We start from the raw sequence: 21,639 nt of genomic DNA, 5'->3' as shown, positions 1-21,639 counted from the left end.
ATACGAATGCGTGTATGGTGGTTGCTACCTGCAGTGGAAGCTGCCGACCATGGATGTGCCTTAGTTCATCGAGCATGGATGGAATTGTCCCGGCGCGGCGACCGCCGGCGCTCCGACGGGAATGCCACGACGAGCGCGGCTGCGGTGGGTGTGTGGGTGCGGGCGTGCGGCAGGTCGAAGGAAGAAGATCCGGAAGCCCAACTAGGCGGCCCGCATAAGAAACGAAGAGGACGAGGAGGTCGCATGAAGCCCATCTAGGGGGAAGCTGCCTGGCACTCCCCCAAAAAAAAAAAGAGTGGCCTGCCTGGCAGGTTCCTTAATAATAAAAGTATAAGTAATTCTAGTAAGATCTCAAAAAAAAAAAAGGATTCTCGTGGATAACAATCGAACTAAGAAAACTCAGCCTTAAACCTTCCACCACTTCTTTTTTGGTCAGCGGAAATACATATTTGAATACAAAAAGTGATACAATATGAATAGCAGATGGGAAAAACTATGACAGCACTACTTGTGAGTTTACAAGATTTACAAAAAGTGCCTACGAGAAGAATATGGTCATTTTCCCCCTAGTTTTGCCAAAACAATCACACGTCAAAGGAAATCCCAGTGCTGTTTTAGACTAAAGGGATTCTCGGGATTCTTTTCAACAGCAAGAGCATCCTTAGCACCTGTGACATCAAGAAATTGATCATTCCCGTTCTTGTAACTCTATCCACAGCATTGCATATGCTTTACATCTGATTTTGGCTGCCGCAAAATAGATATGACAATGCCACACTCAGATGTCAAGATCACTCATCATCATCGCCAGTTTTCTGCTTCTTCCATTTGTAAGCAGCTTCTAGGATCTTCAGGTTTGGTGCTTGAGCAACTTCATCAGGGAAAATGTAATCTATATACTCCTCATACCTGAAGGATTAAGCAAATGTTATGTCAGTACATATATTTCCAGAGATCCAGAAAACAAAAGGAAAGAGAAAAAGGCAACAGATTTTGTGCTTGCTATTTTCCTGATTTAAAATTTAGTGGATACTGACTAATGCATAACATAGCTACACATGCAGATGCAAACTTTCTGAAACAGAAATGCAAAAAGGAACAACTGAGTAAAGAGCATACGCTATGGTGGATCCATCTTCCGTAGGGATTGGTCTCTTCCGCTTGACTTTTCTTGGAGCCTTCTTCTGCACTAAGCTGACATCACCAAGATCACCGAAGCTCAACTCCTTACTAAGCCATTCTTCAAGAAGCATAGCTCTTTCCTCCTTCAACTCTGGGGCACTGGTTCTGAAGTAGTCGAATGCCCTTTCAAAGATAGCTGACCATCATAGCATAAAAGGTGTTATTTTTACTTAGCGGTGAGTAAATAAATGCAAAAGAAATACATCCAGTAGGATTCTCTAACTCATCATTTACCTCTACATTTGCTAACCCGCTCCATCTGCTGCTCCTGATAACCAACTTCACTCTTTTTCTCCTCACTTTCGCTGTCTTCACTGCCCAAGCCAGCTGAGGCCTCGAACTCAGCAAAACTGATCCATACCTTCAAATGCTTTGTTCTCTCAAGCAGTCTTTCATATAGATCCCTTGCCCTACCAAATTCACTTTCATCAATTTCAAATTGCAGGTACTCCTGTGAGTCGAAAAGCAGGACATGAGTTGGTAAGCATCCATATAAAAAAAATATATAAAACAAACTTAGAAGTACTACAGGAAATAAACAGCACTAAATGAGTTAGTAAAAAAATTAAAAAGAATTAACTGAAATTTTCAGAATGTCTCAAATGTCAAAGTGATAAGAACTCATGCTGCACCAAGTAGATTACCAGATTTGCGGAATTTTTAAACATAACCTAAAACCATACAGTTTGAAAATGCATTATCAGGACAGATATTTGAAGCTAAATGCTACTATATTCTGTTTACTTCTTATAAACTGAGGCAGAAAAGTCCAACAGAAATCAATAACACAGGTGCTTTCAGTTACTTGCACTACAAACTAACCTAACACTTTTATGGTAGTATGAATGTCAAGCAGTAAGCCTACTGAAAAGTCCAAGAAAACTGAGGAAAATTGTACATAAGTTTACACAAAAGACAAATCCACTACAAAATCCCTGGGCAATGGTGCTTAATAAGATTATAAATGAAAATAAAACAAACATATTTTGTAATGAAAAAGGTAAGGAATGCCAAGACTGTGATATGGCAGAGCAAAACTTATTCTTTCATAAACTAGAATGGGTAGCATAGATTCAATGTAGAAGAATTGATGAAATTATTTTCTAAATTACATCGAATGACATCTAGTAACGAATATAATATGAAAGGAGAACATATCTGAACTAAATAGATGCAAATCTTACAGCAAAAAAGTTGGGTCCCAGGTAAGACAACAATAAATAGGATTCAGGTTTGCGAATGGTAAAAAAGAAACAAAATGTAGCATGCCCATTTTAGCTTGAGATGCAAATTGACTTTAGGATGTTGCAGCCAAATGTGCAGATCTCCATAATCCAATAAAGATCAAAGTCTCTAAATAAGCATATTGTGCGGTTAACCATAATGACATGACATAAGAATTGATCAATTAATATCTTACAAAGCTTTTAATGTCTGAACAATTTGCATGGTCAGATGCATTGCTTACCTGTTCAATAAGAAAACTACTAAAAGATGTGTTGGGTGTGACAAATTCATGCTAGAATTCTGAAACATTATTGGGCAACGATCAAACAGCCAATTGAACTGTACAAACATTTGTGATTATTCATCTCAGAAGGGTATACCGTGGAAGTCTAGGTTATGAGGCGCACTGGGATTCTGGCTGTCCCAGTTGCCATGACAAAAATCAGCAAATGAGAGTTAGGGAGGGAAAAAGGAGGAAGAATGGGTGAGCCAGCCAGACCAAGAACATGCAATCGGTGTCACCCCCGTCGGCTCTAATGCTGGTGGCCAGCGCGGAACATGCACCCATCACCTATGGCATGGTCGATATGGAAGGGGGCAGCAGCAGCGTTCAATCTGAGGGTGCAGAGCATGAGGAAAGGGAAGGGAAGCGGCAGGGAGGAGAAGTTGCGAGCGGCAGCAACACATCTGGAGAGAGGGAGGGAGAGGGAGAGAGGGAGAGAGAGAGAGCAGGATGTGAGAGGCCTGAGAGGGAGTGTGACTCGCGAGATGCGGAGGGGAAGCGGCAGCGCTGTTGGCCTGGATGGGATCGGGGGAACCGCATATGTAGGTCACACCAGGGATGTGGGCTGGCTGGTAGATTGGGCCAGGCCCCTTCTTATTCCTTCTTCCATCTTTCTTTTTTCCCTTTTCATTTTTTCTTCTTGTCCATCAGCTATTTTGCAGTTTCTTAGATTTATATGGCGTCACCTTGCCTGGCCTTATAAGTGCCTAGGCATCACGTATGCTATTGGAAGGGGTGGCTTGCCATGCTTTTCCTTACCACTTTAAAAACCATGGAATATACAGAGAAATAGGGGCCAAAATACAAGTGCACAGTAAAAAAGTGTTTCTGCAGGGCCAAATAGTGACACAAACTTTCAGCAGAAAAGTTTGCAAACATATTAGCAAATCCAGGATATGTACAACAACATATTTTACCCAAAGAACAGTAGCTCTTTGAGCACCTAAAGAGCAATGTATAGTTCACTACAAAATGAGTTCTGATTATTTTAGTAACTAGGGCAGTGCTAATAGGTTATTACAATATCATTTATACTTGATCAGTTAGTTTAGGAATAATAACAAAACAATTGCATACCCATAAAATGTGCATAATCAAGAGAACATACCTTCCACAGAACCTCTGGCGTATCAAGGGCTGGCTGTGCAATAGCAAGTTCGTATATTGATCGAGCACGATCAGTCTCACTAAGGTTCTTCTCCAATTCAGCATACTTTCTCCAGGCATAACAGTTTGCTGGGGACCATTCAATGTATTTCTCGTAAAGAGTCCTACAACGGTCAAAGTTTCCAAGATACAGCTCGATTTCAATATATTTCTTAAATATCTTGCCCTTCGGGGCCATTCCAATTGCATTTCCAAGAATTTGTCGAGCAGCCTTTAGATTTCTCTGTCTTATCTCAAACTGGGCTGCCATGAGCCATATCTTTGCGAACGTGAACTTCTTGTGTGGAATCAACTTCAGGCATTCCTTGTAAACCTCCCTGGTCCGTTCCATGTCTTGTGCATCAAGCTCCTCATAAAGTGCATAGTTAATCCAGAGGAATATATACCTCTGCCAATACCGCTTCTCCTCTGCAGGGGGCACATTAGCAATGGCCCTCTCATAAACCTCCCTGATCCTGTCCTTATTCCCAACACTCTCCTCCAGGCGGATGTAATCAAACCATGAGTCATAGTTTAGTGGGTTCTTCCTCACCTCATCCTCATACTGAAATCTCCTCTTCCCCACAATGGCATCCTCGATCCCCTCACGGTCACCAAATTGCTTCTCAAATGCCAGAAACTTCCTGTACAGTTCCTCAGCCCGACCCTTCGGTACCCTGTCCAGCGCATGTTTGTATATAGCACGTGCACGCTCAACCTCCCGGCACCTCTCCTCAAACTCTGCAAATGCCACAAACAGCACCTCTGCATCCTCATCGTCCGCAAGCAGGTCCGCCGCACGCTCATATACCCGTCGTGCCCGCTCTACTTCACCACGCTTCATCTCAAACTTAGCATAGCGGATGAAAGTGTCTGGCCGTGGATGCTCAGCTACAAACCGCTCATAGATAGCCCTGGCGCGCTCGACCTCCCCATAACGCAGCTCAAACTTGATGTAAGAATTCCACCCAGCTGTGTCAGGTCGCCACGCCATCCAGCGCTCAAACACCTGGCGCGCATTGGCAACCGCGCCAAGCAGCTCCTCCATGTGGATGTACTTGTACCATAGCTGGTCGACCCGCGGGAGGAGCGACACCGCACGGTCCCAGACGTTCCTGGCGTGGTTGACGAACCGGTTCCGCATCTCGAACTCGGCATACTTGAGCCAGAGCGTGTGGTCGCGGTGGGCGACGTCGAGCGCGCGCTCGTAGACGGACCGCGCGCGCGCGAAGTCCCGCTGCTGCTCCTCCCACCGCGCGTACTTGACCCACGCCGAGACGCTCCACCGCACGCGGCGGATGACGTCCTCGAACTCCTTCCGCTTGCGGAGGCGGTACTCGGCGAGCTCGTGGGTGTCTGTGATCTTCTGCTTGGGCGGGCGTATCTCGGGCTCCTGCCGCTCCCGGGCCTCCCGGAGGATCTGCTCCGCCGTGATCTGGACCGGCGCGGGGGTCTTGTTCTTGACCCGCGTGGCGCGGGGCAGCTTGACCTCGGTGTCGCGCTTGGTGAGGAAGCCGAGGCTGGGGTCGGAGGCGGACGGCGCCTTCGCGGGATCCCCGCCGCCGGCGCCGCCGCCGCGTGTAGTGAGCGCCATGGCCGGCGTTAGGGTTAGGGTTTAGATTTTTGGGCGGAGGCGGGCGGGGAGATGAGATGGGAAAAGTAACGGGATTGGGGACTGGGAGGGAGAAGAGGGGGAGACAGACCCGCGGCGCTCGCGCTAGCCACTAGGGTGCCGGAAGAGACGGGCTTTTTTTGACTCCTGGTTGTTTGGGCCTTGGGCCTCCGTCGGCTTCTGGAAAATGCTTATTCAATATATGATGCTCCGCCTGCTGAAAAGTTTTGATAGAGGGAGACTGAGAGCAAACCACGCTAAAATCGATCTACATTCGAGTTCGCTCGATAAAAGCTTGTTTTTTTATCTGGTTAAGGTTATGAGATATTAGACATTTCTTTTTTCTCGCGTTTGCTTGCAGGGTCTAGGATTAGGATTCAATTTTTATGACAAATACCCCTGCTTGAACTTTAAAACGGTGAAATTGTGTCGGTTTGGATATCTGATCACAAATTTTTCATTCAAAAAACCTGTCGGATTTTATACTTGGATGTGAAACCTGAAGCCGCTAGAGTTTACTGGCATTCGCCGTAGATGGAAGACGAAGCATCAAGCAGATACCAGCAATCGTCAGAAAATTATGCTTGTTCTTTGTTTGCAACCTGTCGCAGTGTTAAAGTCAACCCGATATAACACCGGGATCCTCACCATATTCGTATCATATCAAAATAAGAAAAATAAATAGATAATTTGGATACTTCATAGACATCTCCATCCTTGTGATCTTTATATCTATATTCTAATAGTCTAATGTTCAATCCTTGTGACAGAAATTTCCAGACATTGCACCGCACCACAAAGAGGTTGCTTAGTGGAGATTTGTCGAAACAGTTGAGAGTTTCAACACTAGAATCCTAATAGTGTACACTGATGCAATTCGAGGCACTAGATTACTATAACTAATACGAGGCTAAGCTTCCACGTTGTTCTCATGACATCAAAGGGACCTTTTCTTGACCCTTCCCATCTGCTTCACACAAGAAAGGTGGCCTTGCTGCTTTGTAGTAGAAGAACGCCATCATCCTCGACCATGCCTCCGCCGACCGAACAACTAGCACGAGAGATTCATGGTCAGGGAACTTCACAACACAGCTGATCAAAAGCAAGTTGGTGAATTAGCTGATTATTTCTCTATGACGATCCATACAACCTACCTTTCTCACGGTGTATTATCCTCCCTGCATTAGTGAAGAGAATCTCAGGGAAACCAGAAACCTTCAGCGCGTCCACAAGGTCAGGCTCGGCACAGGCATCTACCGCCACACACTGCAGAATGATAAGTGCATAGTCAGAACTTGGAAGCTCCTTGAAGCACCAATTACCAAGGAAATTACTGAAAGATGTTGCAACGAAGTATGTACCCTTGGTGACGGCAGATTGTGTTCCCAAAACATCTCGATCGCCTTAGTAAGCTCAGCCCTTGCCATCTCATTCTCCTGTGGTCTACAAGAACAAAGATCATGCTTTCTCAAACTGACATTGGATGGAAGGGTGTTCAATAAATTCCATGACCTATTCATTGACAATTGAAACAAGACAAAACACTAGCTCCCTTGCAATTTAGACAGAACCGTTCAGGTTCAGCATATACTATCAAGTATTCAAATCTATTCAACTGCAATGTGCAACCACTTGAGAAAGAACAAGGAATGAATTTTGCAGTACCTCTTATATCTGTTATGCACAAGCACAACCATCGGTCCGAAATCAGTGAACACGGACGCATCCCAATCCTGTGTCTTGACATCCCTAATCGGCTTGATGTAATTGTCATCCTCCCAAACAATCTCCTTGTCACCCTGATTCCCCGTGTCATCCTCCTCGTCGGCGTCATCCTTCTTCTCGGCTTTGATGGTGATCTTGTCGAAGAACTGGCCGAGGCTGAAGCCCATCCCATCCTCGGCGTCCTCAGGCCAGTCCGGGTCCTCTTCCTCCACCACCAGCTCGTATTTGGTCAGCAGCTCCCGCATCTTGGCCTTCCGCTCCTCCGGGTCCGTGAGCTCCGCCGTCTCCGGGACGCGGTCCATCATCTCCCGTATCTTCCGGCGCAGCGTCCTCCGCTCCTCGTCCGTCATGGGCACCTCGCCGTCCTCGCCGCCCTCGTCATCGCTGGACTCGGAGTCGGTGTCGCCGGCGTCGTCGCGCGCACGGCCGCCGAGCACCAGCTGCACGGCCTTGGAGTCGCTCGCCCCCGCCCCTGCCCGCGCGCAGCCGGCGAGCACGAGCCTCCCGCGGCGTGGGCAAGAACCGAAGCCTATGAGGCTCGCCGCGCGCGCAGATAACCTGTGGAAGCTCCAGCGGGGTGGACCGCGCTGCTCCGCCCCTTTCAGGCAAAACGTCGAACAGGTCGCGGGCAGCGCCATCGTGCTGTCCCACCGCTCACTCACGCAGTGCGCCTCTCTTCTAATCTAGGGCTCGAGTCAAGCAGTAAGATTGGAGGTGATTCTTGCTAAGCTTCGCGTGCGTAATCCACTTCTGCTTCTTGGGGCGTGATATTTGTTCACGCCGCCGCAGCGGGAGGTGGACAGTGAGTTGAACTGCTGAACTAACCTGGAAATGGAATTTTTTTTATTTTTTATTTTTTAATTTAATATTTTGCAAAAATATATAGAAAAAATTGCAAATCCACAGCTGTACCACCATTTCAAACGGCGGAAGGTACCAACCTACCGTACACCTTTAAAAAATCATAACTAATTCATATGAACTCATATGGAGATAAACTTTATAACAAAATTATAGATCTCGACGAGATCTACAACTTTGTAGTTCAAACTGTTTTCATTTAATACCATTTTTATACTCAAATAATCGACACAATTTTCAGATCCATCTTTATGCTCAAATAATCGACACAAGTTTCAGATCTGTGTCGATCTGAAACTTGTGTCGATTATCAGATCTGAAACTTGTGTCGATTATTTAAGCACAAATATAGTATCAAATGAAAATAGTTTGAACTATAAAGTTGTATTTCTCGATGAGATCTATAATTTTTATATAAAGTTTATCTCCATCCGAGTTCATATGGATTAGTTATGATTTTTTGAAAACCTAAAATTTGAATTTTAGATCTGAAACTTGCGTCGATTATTTGAATACCAAGATGACACCAAATGAAAACGGATTGAACTAAAAAATTATGCATCTCGTTTCATATAAAGTTTATCACCATCTGAGTTCATATGAATTAATATAAAGTTTATCTCCATCTGAGTTCGTATGAATTAGTTATGATTTTTTGAAAGTGTACTTCGTGAAGCTTACTGTCCTTACTGTCGGTTTAACGCTTGCTTCCGCCGTTTGAAACGGCAGTACAACAAGTATAGATTTACAATTTTTTATTAATTTTTGTAAAATATTAAAATAAAAAATATGAAAATAAAAAAAATTGGGGAAATGAGGCAGAGATCCACTAATTTACAGCCTATTGAAGCCCATTGGACCCAACCGAGAGTTTGAATGAATGAATCACCTAGAGGCCCATTACAGGTTGGTCAAAGCCCAGAGCTCCTGGAGGTTTTCCTGATGTCCGATGCAAGACGCATCTTGACAACAAGGTTCACTTTCTCCTCTCTCTTACTCTTTCCCCCTTTTCATAACATGTCTGCAAAGAAACATTGAACTGAAATTCTTTTTCTTTTTCTATGCTGTGCTTCCTGATGATACACACGATACATGATCTGAACTCAACATTGGGGGCGCTACGCCAACGCCCGGTAAAAATGGATGCTTTGGAAAAAAGAATGGTTACGTTTCTGTTACATATCAGGCTAGCTCCGGCGCTCATAATCTTATTCTCTGACGACCCTCCTTTCGTCAAAACTGAAGCGGCTCAGCAAGGAGCAACTGAAGCCATGGTACAACTCCAGGAGGTCATTGGCAGGTGCGCCTGCCTTGCCAAAAATGAAGCGAGCTCCTCGGAACTGTGCTTCAGCAGGGAGCTCTCCAACTAGGTCTACAAAAAATCTCCCCATTAGCTGGTGCATGATGCCTCAACCTCACCGTTAGTCGCTTGCTCTTCGACAAGGTCGCTCGACATGGCTGACGGTATCCTGTGCCGCTTGAGGACCCGGGATGTGGCGAGCCTTGCGTTCTGGTACTTCAGGATGATGACTCTTTCATCATCCAAATCGAATCTCAAGTTTTCTTCAGTGCAGCTTTCCACAAGGCTGCACAAGTGCTTCAGGTTTTCAACCTCCACACCATTAACCTTCTTTACCTGGTGATCGTGCGATATTAGGCTTCTTGAATAGTAGGATATATGCTGGAGAATTGATGTCTCTGCTTGGGTACCAGTGTACCAGGGTAGTTATAGCATCATACCTGCAGTTCAGCAAGCCTTTCATAACCAACGTTGATATCATCCATGAGAACCTGAAAAATAATTATTCAGTACAAAGATAAATATTATCAGAAGATAATGGGAATCCTGTGGTGCCAAGTGTTTTTCTATATAACTGGTACCAAGTGTTTGTGAATGGAATATTGAAATGTAGAACAGAATCGCAGTGATGTAGTGAATTAATGGTACAATACCTGAGATAAGACAACTAGCTGTTCACCAGCCTTCTTGGGAAGTTCTCTTAGTGCCCGTTCACATAATCGGCGTGGTGAGGCATTATACCAGTCTTCTCCAAATTCATGGAGATAAGGCTGGGTTAGCGGGATAAATACAAAACCAGCAAAGATATAGTAGCTTGGTAGTTTATCAAATTGATGGACTGGAACTAAAGGCTGCAACTGCATAATAAAAAAACACATACAAGAAATCAGTTACAACTTCAAGGGTCAACATTTTGAAAGCTATAGGCACTAGCATAACACAGAAATAGCGAAGAAAGAAATGATGAGTGAAAAGAGAAGACTGGGAGAGCTGTGTAGAATACCATTTGGTTCAAATTACATGGACTGCTAAGGACCTACTCCCTCCATCCCAAAAAGAATGACTTTCTGGGATTTTCCAGACAGATTAGAGGTGAATGAAAAAGAGGCATGTACCCTTAGTTAGTTCAGTTTGCATATAGAAAATGAAGAAAATATGTTTCCATTTAATCATGCATGCACGAGATCAACACGCCAAATTATGCATGCATAAGATTTAAATCCTAGAACGTCATTCTTTTTGGGACAAATTTGAATGCCAAAACATCATTCTTTTTGGGACAGAGGGAGTACATAAGAGATGAGTTGGTCTCTGCCCAGATACTTAAATAACTCTACAAGGGCCAAAACAGACCCATTAGCTAATATCAATGGGTTCGGTGTGGTACAAACTTACATTGATATGTTGGTGAGTTCTGGAACAGGGATATTGCTTATGTGGGATAGTGTACCGATCTAGATTTTTCAAGGTTGAACCTATTACCATGTCTAGCACTTGCAAAATTGGTGTGAAGGTAAACAAGAATAGCAATAGAATAACACTACTATATTTGGTAACCAGCAAGCAACCATAAATTGCACCCATATAATCAAAGGTACAGATCAAATCAAATGTAATAATATGGCAAGGACTCACAGGTCTAAGTATGACACTCAATTCTTGCTCTTTACCATCTCTTAATGCTTTGAGAACAGCTGTTTCTCCAGGCTTCTTCATGGACACCAGATGATCAAAGGTGATCCTCTCCCTATTCCGGAATGGAACTGCAGACAATATAACGGACAATATTAAGTGGTTGATGCTGTGATGCCACTATCTAGAAATAGTTCATGAATTGATTCACGGATTTGCACAAAAAGCTGCAAAGAAGTATGCAAAAACATGCACCAAGGGTGTGAAATGTATATGCGTCCATGTTATTGCGTGCTACAGACTCACAGATACCATAACAAATAGAAAGGTAAATGGAAAAAAAAACAAATATGCAACAGAAATTGGTTGGTTATGCATATTGAGGTATTGCATACGTGGAAACTTTTAAGCTCACCTGTCCCGTCATTTGCTATAGGTACACCATCAAACGCAAGGAGGATATCATCTTTCTTCAAAATCTTGTGAGCATCAGATAGAGGATTTATTCTACTAACTAAAACTCCAGTCATTTCAGGCCGCATACCAAAGCACTCTCTTAATTGAATATTTTCAGTAGCCTGGCAAGATACTCCAAGAGTACAAAATCCAGAATATTTACCATTCTCTTCTACTCCAGAAATGAAACGCTTAATCACAGGCACTGGTATGATATAACTGAAAAAAAAAGAGGAAAACGTTAAGAAAAAAAACTAGGTGGCAAAGGTTAAATTGGTGCAAAAGGAAAAGGTTAATGACTCACCCAATGTTTTCTGCCCCTGACAAATTCTGGAAAGCAACTCCGGCTACTTTATCACCCATAATTGCAGGTCCTCCACTGTTACCTGGATTAATTGCCGCATCTATTTGTATAGCCATAAGCTGTGTAGCACCATGGGCATATTGTGTTGGTTCAACTCTAGAGACAACCCCCTTGGTAACAGAAATATTGTCTCCACCTGAGTCACAGCAAGTTTAGGATCATATACTGTCCAACATTTGACATAGTTCTGTTTTCTATGAAGTATAGAGAGAATCTCTTGCACAATGATTAATGTTAGCAGTAATATTGAAGCCTGCCGAGCTGCACAACTAGGAGAAGTAGGCAATCTTTGAGAGATAAGATAAATAGTCATACGAATATCATCAGGTACAAGCATGCATGCATGCATAAATTGAAATGGCAGGAAGTCGTAGCACCTATATATACTGGAGTAGCTATTGGTGTCATATAGTCTGCCATGTAGATGATGTTACAGGAAAGTAGAAAGGCACTTGCTACATAAAATTCCTGGGCTGCTTATCACGAATTTTTCATGATTGGTTACCAAGTTAATAGAGAAGCAAATTGTTTGTTATGAATTTTAGAAGTGGTGAAATCATAAAGATGATTGAGCTTCCCCTTTCCATTAACATCCTGTATTCATGTGTTCCAATTATTTATTAGTTTGCTTGCCGATGCAATCAATTAGACCACATTCACTCATCCAAAACAGTACTAACATGTTTCAATTCATCAATTGCACCCTTGCAGAATAGATGGTCATGTGTATGCTGCATGTGCAACTTGAATTGGATACCGTCATGGATGGAATGGAATTATATAACTAACAAGTTCGTCTTCTAGATACAAATACTGGAATAAATATCAGACTGCCAACTACTCAATGTCAGGCTCATACCTTGAGGGTAGCCTACCACCGCAACAGCTTCTTGCAAAAAGGGGATTTCACCAAGCTCCAAGCTGTTCACCCCATCCCAGAACTCCTCACTCTCAACAGTCAACAGAGCCAAGTCACATTCATGACCAACAGCCTGGACCTCTGCCTTGTATTTGGTAGGCGAACCATGCTTCCTCACAAGAACAAAAGTGTGATCAGCTACAACATGAGCATTTGTCACAATCCTTCTTCCAGGAATTACAAATCCTGCAACAGGGACATTGAATTCAGAGATGAACCAAAGAAGGACTTCTGTTTCAGTGCATTTGAATCTGCTCAGTTGTCATAAGGTCTACAAAGATTGATTTTTCACACCATGCGAACTGTGGAGTAATATTAACCACATCAGCTTGTCGGTATACCTAAAGATCCAACAATTCCCGTGCTCTACAACATATGATATGCCTATACAACAGACATTGAGACACACAATTCAGAGCTAAAGTACAAATTTCCTTTGCAAATTTGGAACCAGCAAATTACTCAACCACGAGCTCTAAACTTGTAATGTAAACGAGTGGATTTTTTTTAGGTCGATTTCAAGAGAACTTGACACTCAAGCCCTCCACAAGCTTACTTTCGATGCCTCTCGCACACAGACACCTAAATACGTGGCAGAGATCCAAACCAAACACAGCAATACACTACTACGACACGAGCGCCAAAATCGGTGCCTTACCGGAGCCCATGCTCTCTCGCTGCGCCTTGTTCTGCCACGGCAAGAAGTAGTTGGGGCTGCTGGACACCGTGAACACCTTCACCACGGAGTCCAGAGCCAGCTCCACCGCAGCGTACGCGTCCGTGTCATGCCGCACCAGCACTCCCGCCGCCTCCTCCTCCTCCCCCTCCACCTCCTCGGGAATCGCCGGGGCTCCCCGCGCGCCACCGCATTCGCCTAGGCGGGATGGGGCGGAGGAAGAGAAGGAGGCGGGGGAGAAGCGGTGGGCGGCGGCGAGGTGCGGGAGGAAGGCGCGGGTAAGGGTTCGGAGAGGCGGAGCCGAGGGCGGGGGTGCGGGAGGGTGCAGGAAGACGCGGAGGGAGCGGACGGAGGAGGAGGAAGAGGAGAGGCGGCGGAGGGAGCGAGCTGCGGCGAGCATGGTGGCTTCGCCGGAGGGAGAGACGAGAGGAGAGGAGGGGGCAGCAGGACGGATCGAGGGTTTGGGAGTTTTCGGCTCGTGGGTTTTAGGTTGGGTACTTGCGTAAACCCAAAACTTGGGTATTTCCGTATTTGGGTTCATCGAATCAGCAGCGAATACAATTAAAATTCGTGTGCCCAAAATCCATCGCAGCATTAAGAATTTCAAGCAGGAAAAAAATGTGTGAAGCAATCTAAGTTAGTCAATTTATACAAGCTAATAATGTTGAAGAATTAGTAGCATAGGAGTACAGTTTCCTCTGAAAGTTTCCTCTGAAAGGAGAGGCATCTTTCAGTTGAAGGATGTCTTTTGGTAGAATAATAAAATCATGGCTCCAAACTAGTATCAAGTGTAGTCCTAACTAACAATGTTCAAATTAAGAAAGTGATCTCAAGGTTCTTGTCAATCTCATAATTTGTTAGCCAAGCCTTCGTAGGGGTCAATGTTCCTGTACAGTACTCCCTCCGTCCTATTCGTTTTGACTTTTCTAGATACATATCTTTTACCATATATCTATCTAGATATATATATATAATATATATATATATATATATATATTAGGTGCATAGTAAAAATTATGGATCTACAAAAATCAAAACAAATAGTAATTTAGGAGAGAGGGAGTATGCCTAATATACATGTGTTGCCACCGAGACAGAGAATCTCCTAGTATTATGACCTGATTGGAACGAGGAACAATCCAACGGTGAAACTACTGAGGCCTCGTTCGTTTTGGTCGCATTGGATCCCGACTAGGATTACTTCCACGCCCAGTTCAAGTGATTCCACCTGTGTCACTCAATCCGGCTAGAATTTAATCCTACCAATCCACTCAAACCGAAGATGCACACAGGTGGAATCAATCCAGATCAAGCTAGCAAGAAAATATAAGAAATACCACACCACTTCCGGGTCAGCTTGCGTCTACAATCCATGGCCACCACAAAAAATGAATAGTAAACAACCTTGTTACTATCCAGAACAAACACAAAATTTGTCCCCAATATAACTTGCACCATGGCAAGAACAACAGACGCATCTTCATAACACCACGGCAGGCAAATGTGGTCTACAAAAGCATAGTCATAGCACTATGATATCTAACACAAGTACATTGCCACCAGAACAGAGTGTATCGTGATAGTCGTAGAATCACCATCTCAGAAACATCATAGCAAATCATCTACTGTGGGATCAAACAAACGTATCTAGAGCTGCTGCCAGCCTGCCACCACCTGATGGAGAACCTGCAGGAATGAAGAGTTTGTGAGGTCACAGAAGCTCATTGTCTCGGTGCTGTTTGGAAACATATTATTTCTTTGGGGATACTAATCAACTGCTTTGAACTTCAAAGCATAAGAGATGGAACAACTAACAAGACTTACTACAAGGATTCAGCTTATATACTGCATGGAAAATTGGCAAGAGCATCACTCTGTTAGGCAGATCCAACAGATTGCTAATAGTTTTGAGCAAGCAAGAAAGGAAAAAATAGTGACTGCTTTAGCAACTGTGACTGTCACTACTATGTCAAAACCAAAGCCTAGTTGTAACCATTCTTTAACTTATATTCAGTCTAGACCATTGGAGAAAGAACAGCTATCTATTATCATGATGAGAGAAATTAACAACGGTCATAAAACATAACAAGAAATATATTTAAATCACAGCTAACAGAATGACAGTTTACAATAGCACCAAACTCAAATGTGCAATAAACAGTACCCAGCTGCATTCACCTATCATTTTAGATCAACTTAGTTGTCTCCAGATCAACAACAGCTAACAGCTAAAGCATAATAGCAAGTAAGGCAACGTGGCAAGAATCAGAGATTAACGTTATCTAGAAAAGAAAGAATTCTTCCATCAATAAGAGCGCTATGCTCATGAAAGATCCTGCGAAGGAATTCCCAGCAATTTCCCAGCTATGCACCACCCTGAGAAGAAATTCAAAAAAGTTAGTGAAATAGCAGAGACAAATTGACGAGGATATGGAGCTCGTACGCGCGCTTGGTGTTGGTGGTCATGGCTGGCACCTTCGCTGCAAATACCGCGCCGCCGGGCCCAATCCCATTTCAGATCACGCCGATGCCACGGCGCCACCCTCGAGACCCCCGCACCCTCCGGTCCGGATCTTGCGCAGCGCCTGCCCCCAGCACGAAGCGGCCGTACACACTTCCCCCAGAGCCTCCCTGTTTCGGGTAAAACAAACCCTTCCGCAGCCGCCGCCACTGCCCCGGGTGGGAGGGTGCCGCCACCACGGCTGCCGCTGCCGCCACCGCCACCACTACACCCTAGGCTCAACAACCTCAAAAACAAGAGAACTGGAGGCTCTTCTCCCGGACGGAGAACCAGTTCGTATTGAAAACCTAATCGTGAGCACATCGAGCAAACCAAATCTCCAGCAGATCCAGCACAATACCGCAGTCCCCCACCTAGATCAAGCGCCAAATCGAGCGGAGGACACAAGAAGCAAGAAACCTAGGGCGAGAGGGAGAGAAGAGGAAAAGGCGGCGGCCGCCGTCACGGTGGTGGCCGTCGAAGATGTGCCACGCCGCCACACTGTCACCTCCCGCCGCCAGCAGAGCATTGTCTCCTCGCATCCGTGGCCAGGAACCGATCCGGGAGGGATGAGGTGGGATTGATTCCGGGCAAAGGAAGGAAGGATTGAAATCATTTCAACCTAGGTTTGGTTCCGGACCAAACCAACTGAACAACAATTTTTATATTGGATCGTATTCGTTCCGAGCCATTCCAATCCGCCCGGATTGGGCTACAATCCAGGTCATTCCGGCCAAACCGAACGGGCCCTGATACGTTCCATATGATCAAGCGACAATCTAAATGTTTGATGCCCATACAGAACCACACCGAAGATGGTGCTACAGTAGATTATAAAAATTCTTAAAATATGATCTGTCCAAACACAATCGTAACTAGTATTTGGCTCACTGCATTATGGCAACTTTGATAAACATAAAGCCAAATAAACATAAAGATAATTTCAGTGCTGCATTCATTGAGGACACGCTACTACCAAACTAAAAGACAACCGTGTCGAGCATGGTCCCTAGGGTCTGAACTATGTTTGAAGACATCAAATTAGAGACGTGCTCCTCCAAATGCTTCTTCGCATCCTGGCGTCCCACGTTCGCAATCGCCAGTTTCTCTGGTGGCAGCTCATCCTCCTCTTGCACCGCCTTGTTGTACTTCACAGCTAGGTTCAGCATTTCCTGCGCATGAGGCAAACAATGTGAATAACATATCATAAAGAAATCTCAAGTTTGCTGCATGGACTAAAGAGATCTTATCGATGGGATTCGAGGGCTGAGTATGACTTACCTGCACAGTCTGCTCGTTGGTTTTTGAATGAGTGTCAAACCTCTTCAAAATCAACCCATCAGTCCACTTCTTTTTGTGCAAGTTCAGCAACATTTTCTCCTCGAGCTCATTCTTTCGGTAGTTGATTGCAATGGAGTAGTAGTGCCTGTTCAGCCCATGGATAAGAGCCTGAAAATATGGGGACAAGCTAATTGTTAGAGAGAAATTGACAGTACAAAGAGTTAAGCTAATTGTTAAGAGAGAAGTCGACAGTACACAAGTTCAGAAGCTGGAGTACTCACCTGAATAGATGGCTTATTTAGGTGCCCAACATTAGATGTCGTCTGTCGTGGCTCCTGGCCAAGCATCATAGTTTGGGGGTTAATGAGACGAAATGCATCAATGACCACCTTCCCTTTGACACTTTGGATGGGATCTATCACAACAGCAACTGCCCTGGGATTTAAAGCTTCAAAACTCTGCATATCCAATTTTGATGTTAGACATATCAGTATATCATATAGCTAAATGTTAGTATGAATAATTTAGTACCATTTGGCACTTGCTGAAAATCAAAGCAGTAAAACAGGAATAGCCTTTGCAATGACTTAACTCTAGCACGATGCTAACATATCTATTATCACCTATTATTCTTGAAGTTGTTTAGACTCCTAAGCAGGGTTAAATACAGCACAGACATTGGCATGGTGCTACTTTGAATGACAAATCAATAACAGGAATACAGACTGGCCTAATCCTAGGTTGAGTGACAACTTTAAGGGAGAATGAAAATGTAAATGAAAGGGAACAGCATAAGACAATAAAAGCTTAGGAACCATGTGTACCATTTGAACGACTCCATTATCATATTCATATTTCATTATAAATACACTATAAATGTTTAATATATCGCCATGCAGTAGTGGGACGACAACTATCTCTGCGACTCTGCTTGCTGAGAAAAGTTAAAGATATTTTTACAACTTATGGCAGTGAGGCGGCATACCTGTTGAGTGTTGATGTCAACGCCTGAAAGCCAGCAACCAAAGCCAGGATGGGAGTGGTACCACCCTACAACCATTTCCGGTCTGTAAAAGAGACACAAATGTCAACAAAGGCATATAACTGATTGGCTACAAAGTAACTGAGAAAAAACTAGTATTCAGATAAAAGAGTGCCAACAAAAAACAAATATCATTGAGGGATATGGGTACCCCATGGGTCCCCACAGACCAGGATACTGGCCGGCCCAGGCAAATGGGCCCGCCCGACCAGAACGTGCGGGCCAAGGACGTGAAGATACTTGGAGCGCAAGTCAAGGAGTCCGGGCGATTCAAATCAGCCCGGATATTGCAGGATACTTGTTGTAATCCAACTCAGGTTAATTTCCATGTAACAACCGACTAGATTAGATTGAAACCGACTTGTAACCCTAGGTCGTCAGCCTATATAAGGCAGCCAAGGGCGCCTCCCGAGGGCATCCAATCTATTCTTCGCACCCACGCAAAGCAATACAAACTAGCAAAACACAGGACGTAGGGAATTACTCTCCGGAGGCCCGAACCTGTCTAAACCTTCGTGTTCTCGTGATTACCTTTGAGTTCTTGATCTCGCCATCCTCCCTGCCTACAAATCTACCACTTGGGTAACCCCCTGGTAGACTACCGGGCTACTAAAATCCGACAATCATGAAACTATGGCCAACATTATTGTTGAAGGATGAGAAGTGATGCATCTTCTGTATACCCAAACGAAGAATATAGGACGAGGAGTGTGCCCATGTCAAGAAGATCCTTATGATGATCAAAATTTACCTAATGGAAATATTAAGGATTGTGCTTGGAAGCTAAGACAATATTGTTTTTCTCTAAGGTCAGTTAGTTTTAGTGGAACTGGTGAGAGCCGTAAATAGACACAATATATAATGAGTTCAGTTTTTCTAATGTGGCAACCGAGTAAGAGCGACCCAATTACACCAAACTGACAGGAAAAACTGATATGTGTTGGGACTGCGGCGCAGTTCAAGTGACCTGATAATGCTTGTGTTATTAAGATTTAATCAAATAATACAAAATACTTGGGCAGTTCAACAAACCAAGTCTAGATTGGCATCAAATATGAACAAGAATAACACCATGATAAGTGCACACACCTTCCGGTCTGCTTGAGCATGTCAAGCATGTTGGTCTGGAAGACATGATCAACAGCCTCAACACTGACCCCAGTACCACTCTGTGGCATGGCGAACACATCCACCACCCTGACCGTGTAGTCATCCACAAACTCACCCAGCATAAGACCCATCACCTCCATTGGTACACCAGCCCTCCCTGTAGCACATCAGCATGGGTGATACAACTTGAGCAGTCCAGGGACAGTAGGAAGGGGGAGAGGGGGTAGGGTTACTGACCGTGCTTGAGCATCTTGAGGAGTGCAAGGGAGGAAATGTAGACCTGCTCGGATGAATCGAGCAGCGGCGAGTCCGATGGTGGCTGTCCCATTCCAGAGGCGCCGAAGATCCTCTGCAGGCGCTCCATGCTGATGTGCTATCAAGAGACCGGAAAGCTTCTCAGCTGCTTGTGTTTTTCTTGTGTGGCTCTTTTTTGGGGATTGGCTGTTTGCTGTCCAGAAGCAAGAGGAAGAATCAACTCAAGGAAAATATTTATATGAGATTAGATGAAGGAAAGTAAAAATGATGTAAATCAGAGAAACAAACAATTTAGTAGATATCAGCCTCTGTTACCAGTCCAATTGTGGAAATCAATTAACTATCAAGCTACGATAACCTACAACACAGAACCAGACATCAAAATCCATACAGATCCAACTACCAGAACTAGAATTTAAACTTGCCGCCAAGAACTGAAACATGAATCCGGAGATACTTCAAATATTATGAATATGCTGCATTGCTTTCCAACAAGTACTATACCCACAGATGCATTACATGATTACATGACGTAAAATGGACCAGTGCAACATTGCTTTCCATTGAATTGAAGCAAGGAATATGCTAGCAGCTAGAACATAGATGTGTCTTGAACAAATGTTCCCAACTAAATAGTAGCAGCTCCAGTCCAGACAAGAGTAAGCTAAGTCTTCAGTCTCATTGCCAAATAATAGGTTTTCAGATCACCTAAGTAACTGAACTCATCCTTAACACTTCTACAATTTCTTAAACACTATTCACAACAACTGGGCTTCATATATGTAAGCACCAGTAGGGTCTATGTGGCAATGACGTCAGCATGCTGAACAAGCCAAATCAATTCATATCAATCACTTGGGAGTACATCTATGATTACTACACTGTCCAGCTTAGACAGCACATAATCATGTAAACAAATAAAAAGGTAGGCCATGTCTTAAGGAGAAAACTGGAGGATAAACAATCTTGATAAGCATGCATGGCTGATATCACAGCACTGCAGCACACACTAAAGAACTAAACCATATGGATATATAGGCTTGCTCCAGCCTCAGTAGCAACAGTGAATGGTGCTGCATTTGGACTACTAAACAACAGAGGCATGCCCAGGTCGATCTCCTCTAGCAATAGTGGAATTCAATCAAATCAAGTACAGAGCAGCCAATATTTAGCGTATGTGCACTTGTGCAGTAGAGTTCGATGTCGATCCAGGACAGGGCTGGGGCGGAGAGAGACTTTAGGGAGTCTAAACCGGCGTGGAGGCGGCCCGCGACACGCGGCGACCTAGGGTTGCCCCTGCCGGCCTGCCGTGGACCCGTGGTGCGGATGGAGGAGGAGAAGGGAGAGGGGGCATAGGTACCTGCGGACCCCTGGAGGAGGCCTCCGGTGGAGATGCGCTCGTCGGCGACGGGGAAGCTCCCGGCGGTGGAGTTGTCGCCGCGATGGGGACGCACGCGAGCGGACGGTGACGGGAACGAGATGGAATCGGAGCTTCCTTTTTTCCGGCGAATTTTAGCCTTTTCCCTAGGCCGCAATGGGCTTCTCTAGGATTTCCAAATAGACCCAAACAGGCCGACCTAGAAACAAACTCAGATTCAGCCCAGTTCATCTTATCCAAATAGGCCCGGCTCCTCATCATTTTCTCTTTCTCGTCCGCGCGTGTAAGGGGACTTGTCAGGTTAAATATTTGGAGACTAATTAGAAGGATTAAACATAAGTTAATTATAAAATTAATTACACAGACGGAGACTACGTCTAATTCACGAGGTGAATCTATTAAATCTAATTAATCCATCATTAGCACATATTTACTGTAGCACCACATTGTCAATGTTGGGTCTCGACCAAACAATAGGTACGGTGTAGCTATCCTATCGATGAATAGTACCTGTCTTAGGGGGACGGTTCACCTCCTTTTATAGGGCCATAAAGTTACATTTCTGCATACCCGTTATACCCATATCCAACAACTACATCCCGAGCATATCCCGTACAAGACATTTCTGCATACCCGCTATACCCATACCCAACAACTACATACCGGGCATATCCCGTACAAGACAGTAAC

At 44.4% G+C, this 21,639-nt stretch overlaps 4 protein-coding genes across 4 annotated transcripts; all 4 read right to left on the bottom strand.

The window, feature by feature from the left end:
- Positions 1–390: 390 nt before the first annotated feature.
- Positions 391–5,520, bottom strand: LOC117848880 (uncharacterized). Its single transcript, XM_034730459.2, has 4 exons — positions 3,801–5,520; positions 1,417–1,633; positions 1,120–1,318; positions 391–909 (listed from the first exon to the last, which is right to left on the bottom strand). Exons 1-4 carry the CDS (start codon positions 5,430–5,432, stop codon positions 792–794), a joined length of 2,166 nt encoding a protein of 721 aa, XP_034586350.1. The 5' UTR covers positions 5,433–5,520; the 3' UTR covers positions 391–791.
- A 634-nt stretch (positions 5,521–6,154) lies between these two features.
- LOC117847291 (thioredoxin-like fold domain-containing protein MRL7L homolog, chloroplastic) lies at positions 6,155–7,974 on the bottom strand. Its single transcript, XM_034728470.2, has 4 exons — positions 7,116–7,974; positions 6,812–6,893; positions 6,605–6,716; positions 6,155–6,501 (listed from the first exon to the last, which is right to left on the bottom strand). Exons 1-4 carry the CDS (start codon positions 7,811–7,813, stop codon positions 6,380–6,382), a joined length of 1,014 nt encoding a protein of 337 aa, XP_034584361.1. The 5' UTR covers positions 7,814–7,974; the 3' UTR covers positions 6,155–6,379.
- A 1,096-nt stretch (positions 7,975–9,070) lies between these two features.
- On the bottom strand, positions 9,071–13,864 carry LOC117847289 (protease Do-like 10, mitochondrial). Its single transcript, XM_034728469.2, has 8 exons — positions 13,366–13,864; positions 12,648–12,893; positions 11,729–11,924; positions 11,384–11,643; positions 10,972–11,099; positions 9,990–10,193; positions 9,777–9,827; positions 9,071–9,672 (listed from the first exon to the last, which is right to left on the bottom strand). Exons 1-8 carry the CDS (start codon positions 13,781–13,783, stop codon positions 9,427–9,429), a joined length of 1,749 nt encoding a protein of 582 aa, XP_034584360.1. The 5' UTR covers positions 13,784–13,864; the 3' UTR covers positions 9,071–9,426.
- A 2,816-nt stretch (positions 13,865–16,680) lies between these two features.
- LOC117847292 (26S proteasome non-ATPase regulatory subunit 14 homolog) lies at positions 16,681–21,093 on the bottom strand. Its single transcript, XM_034728471.2, has 7 exons — positions 20,932–21,093; positions 19,554–19,764; positions 19,296–19,473; positions 18,150–18,231; positions 17,446–17,622; positions 17,165–17,332; positions 16,681–17,055 (listed from the first exon to the last, which is right to left on the bottom strand). Exons 2-7 carry the CDS (start codon positions 19,678–19,680, stop codon positions 16,864–16,866), a joined length of 924 nt encoding a protein of 307 aa, XP_034584362.1. The 5' UTR covers positions 19,681–19,764; positions 20,932–21,093; the 3' UTR covers positions 16,681–16,863.
- Between the last annotated feature and the right edge of the window lie 546 nt (positions 21,094–21,639).

The sequence above is a fragment of the Setaria viridis genome, chromosome 3 (assembly GCF_005286985.2).
Source record: "Setaria viridis chromosome 3, Setaria_viridis_v4.0, whole genome shotgun sequence".
NCBI classification, from domain to species: domain Eukaryota; kingdom Viridiplantae; phylum Streptophyta; class Magnoliopsida; order Poales; family Poaceae; genus Setaria; species Setaria viridis.
The sequence above is the reverse complement of the archived record's forward strand: the minus strand, read 5'-3'. Positions and strand labels throughout refer to the sequence as shown.

Excerpts from the sequence above, each read along its gene's own strand:
- LOC117848880 (XM_034730459.2), bottom strand. The coding sequence starts at position 5,432 with ATGGCGCTCACTACACGCGGCGGCGGCGCCGGCGGCGGGGATCCCGCG. Across the intron at positions 1,634-3,800 it reads CGCCAGAGGTTCTGTGGAAG|GAGTACCTGCAATTTGAAAT; the intron begins GTATGTTCTCTT and ends TTCGACTCACAG. Across the intron at positions 1,319-1,416 it reads GCGGGTTAGCAAATGTAGAG|CTATCTTTGAAAGGGCATTC; the intron begins GTAAATGATGAG and ends TATGATGGTCAG.
- LOC117847291 (XM_034728470.2), bottom strand. The coding sequence starts at position 7,813 with ATGGCGCTGCCCGCGACCTGTTCGACGTTTTGCCTGAAAGGGGCGGAG. Across the intron at positions 6,717-6,811 it reads ACAATCTGCCGTCACCAAGG|TGTGTGGCGGTAGATGCCTG; the intron begins GTACATACTTCG and ends ATCATTCTGCAG. Across the intron at positions 6,502-6,604 it reads GATAATACACCGTGAGAAAG|TTGTTCGGTCGGCGGAGGCA; the intron begins GTAGGTTGTATG and ends CTCTCGTGCTAG.
- LOC117847289 (XM_034728469.2), bottom strand. The coding sequence starts at position 13,783 with ATGCTCGCCGCAGCTCGCTCCCTCCGCCGCCTCTCCTCTTCCTCCTCC. Across the intron at positions 12,894-13,365 it reads GCGAGAGAGCATGGGCTCCG|GATTTGTAATTCCTGGAAGA; the intron begins GTAAGGCACCGA and ends TCCCTGTTGCAG. Across the intron at positions 11,644-11,728 it reads TCAGGGGCAGAAAACATTGG|TTATATCATACCAGTGCCTG; the intron begins GTGAGTCATTAA and ends TTTTTTTTTCAG.
- LOC117847292 (XM_034728471.2), bottom strand. The coding sequence starts at position 19,680 with ATGGAGCGCCTGCAGAGGATCTTCGGCGCCTCTGGAATGGGACAGCCA. Across the intron at positions 17,623-18,149 it reads TTGACATCAACACTCAACAG|AGTTTTGAAGCTTTAAATCC; the intron begins GTATGCCGCCTC and ends TTGGATATGCAG. Across the intron at positions 17,056-17,164 it reads CCAACGAGCAGACTGTGCAG|GAAATGCTGAACCTAGCTGT; the intron begins GTAAGTCATACT and ends CCTCATGCGCAG.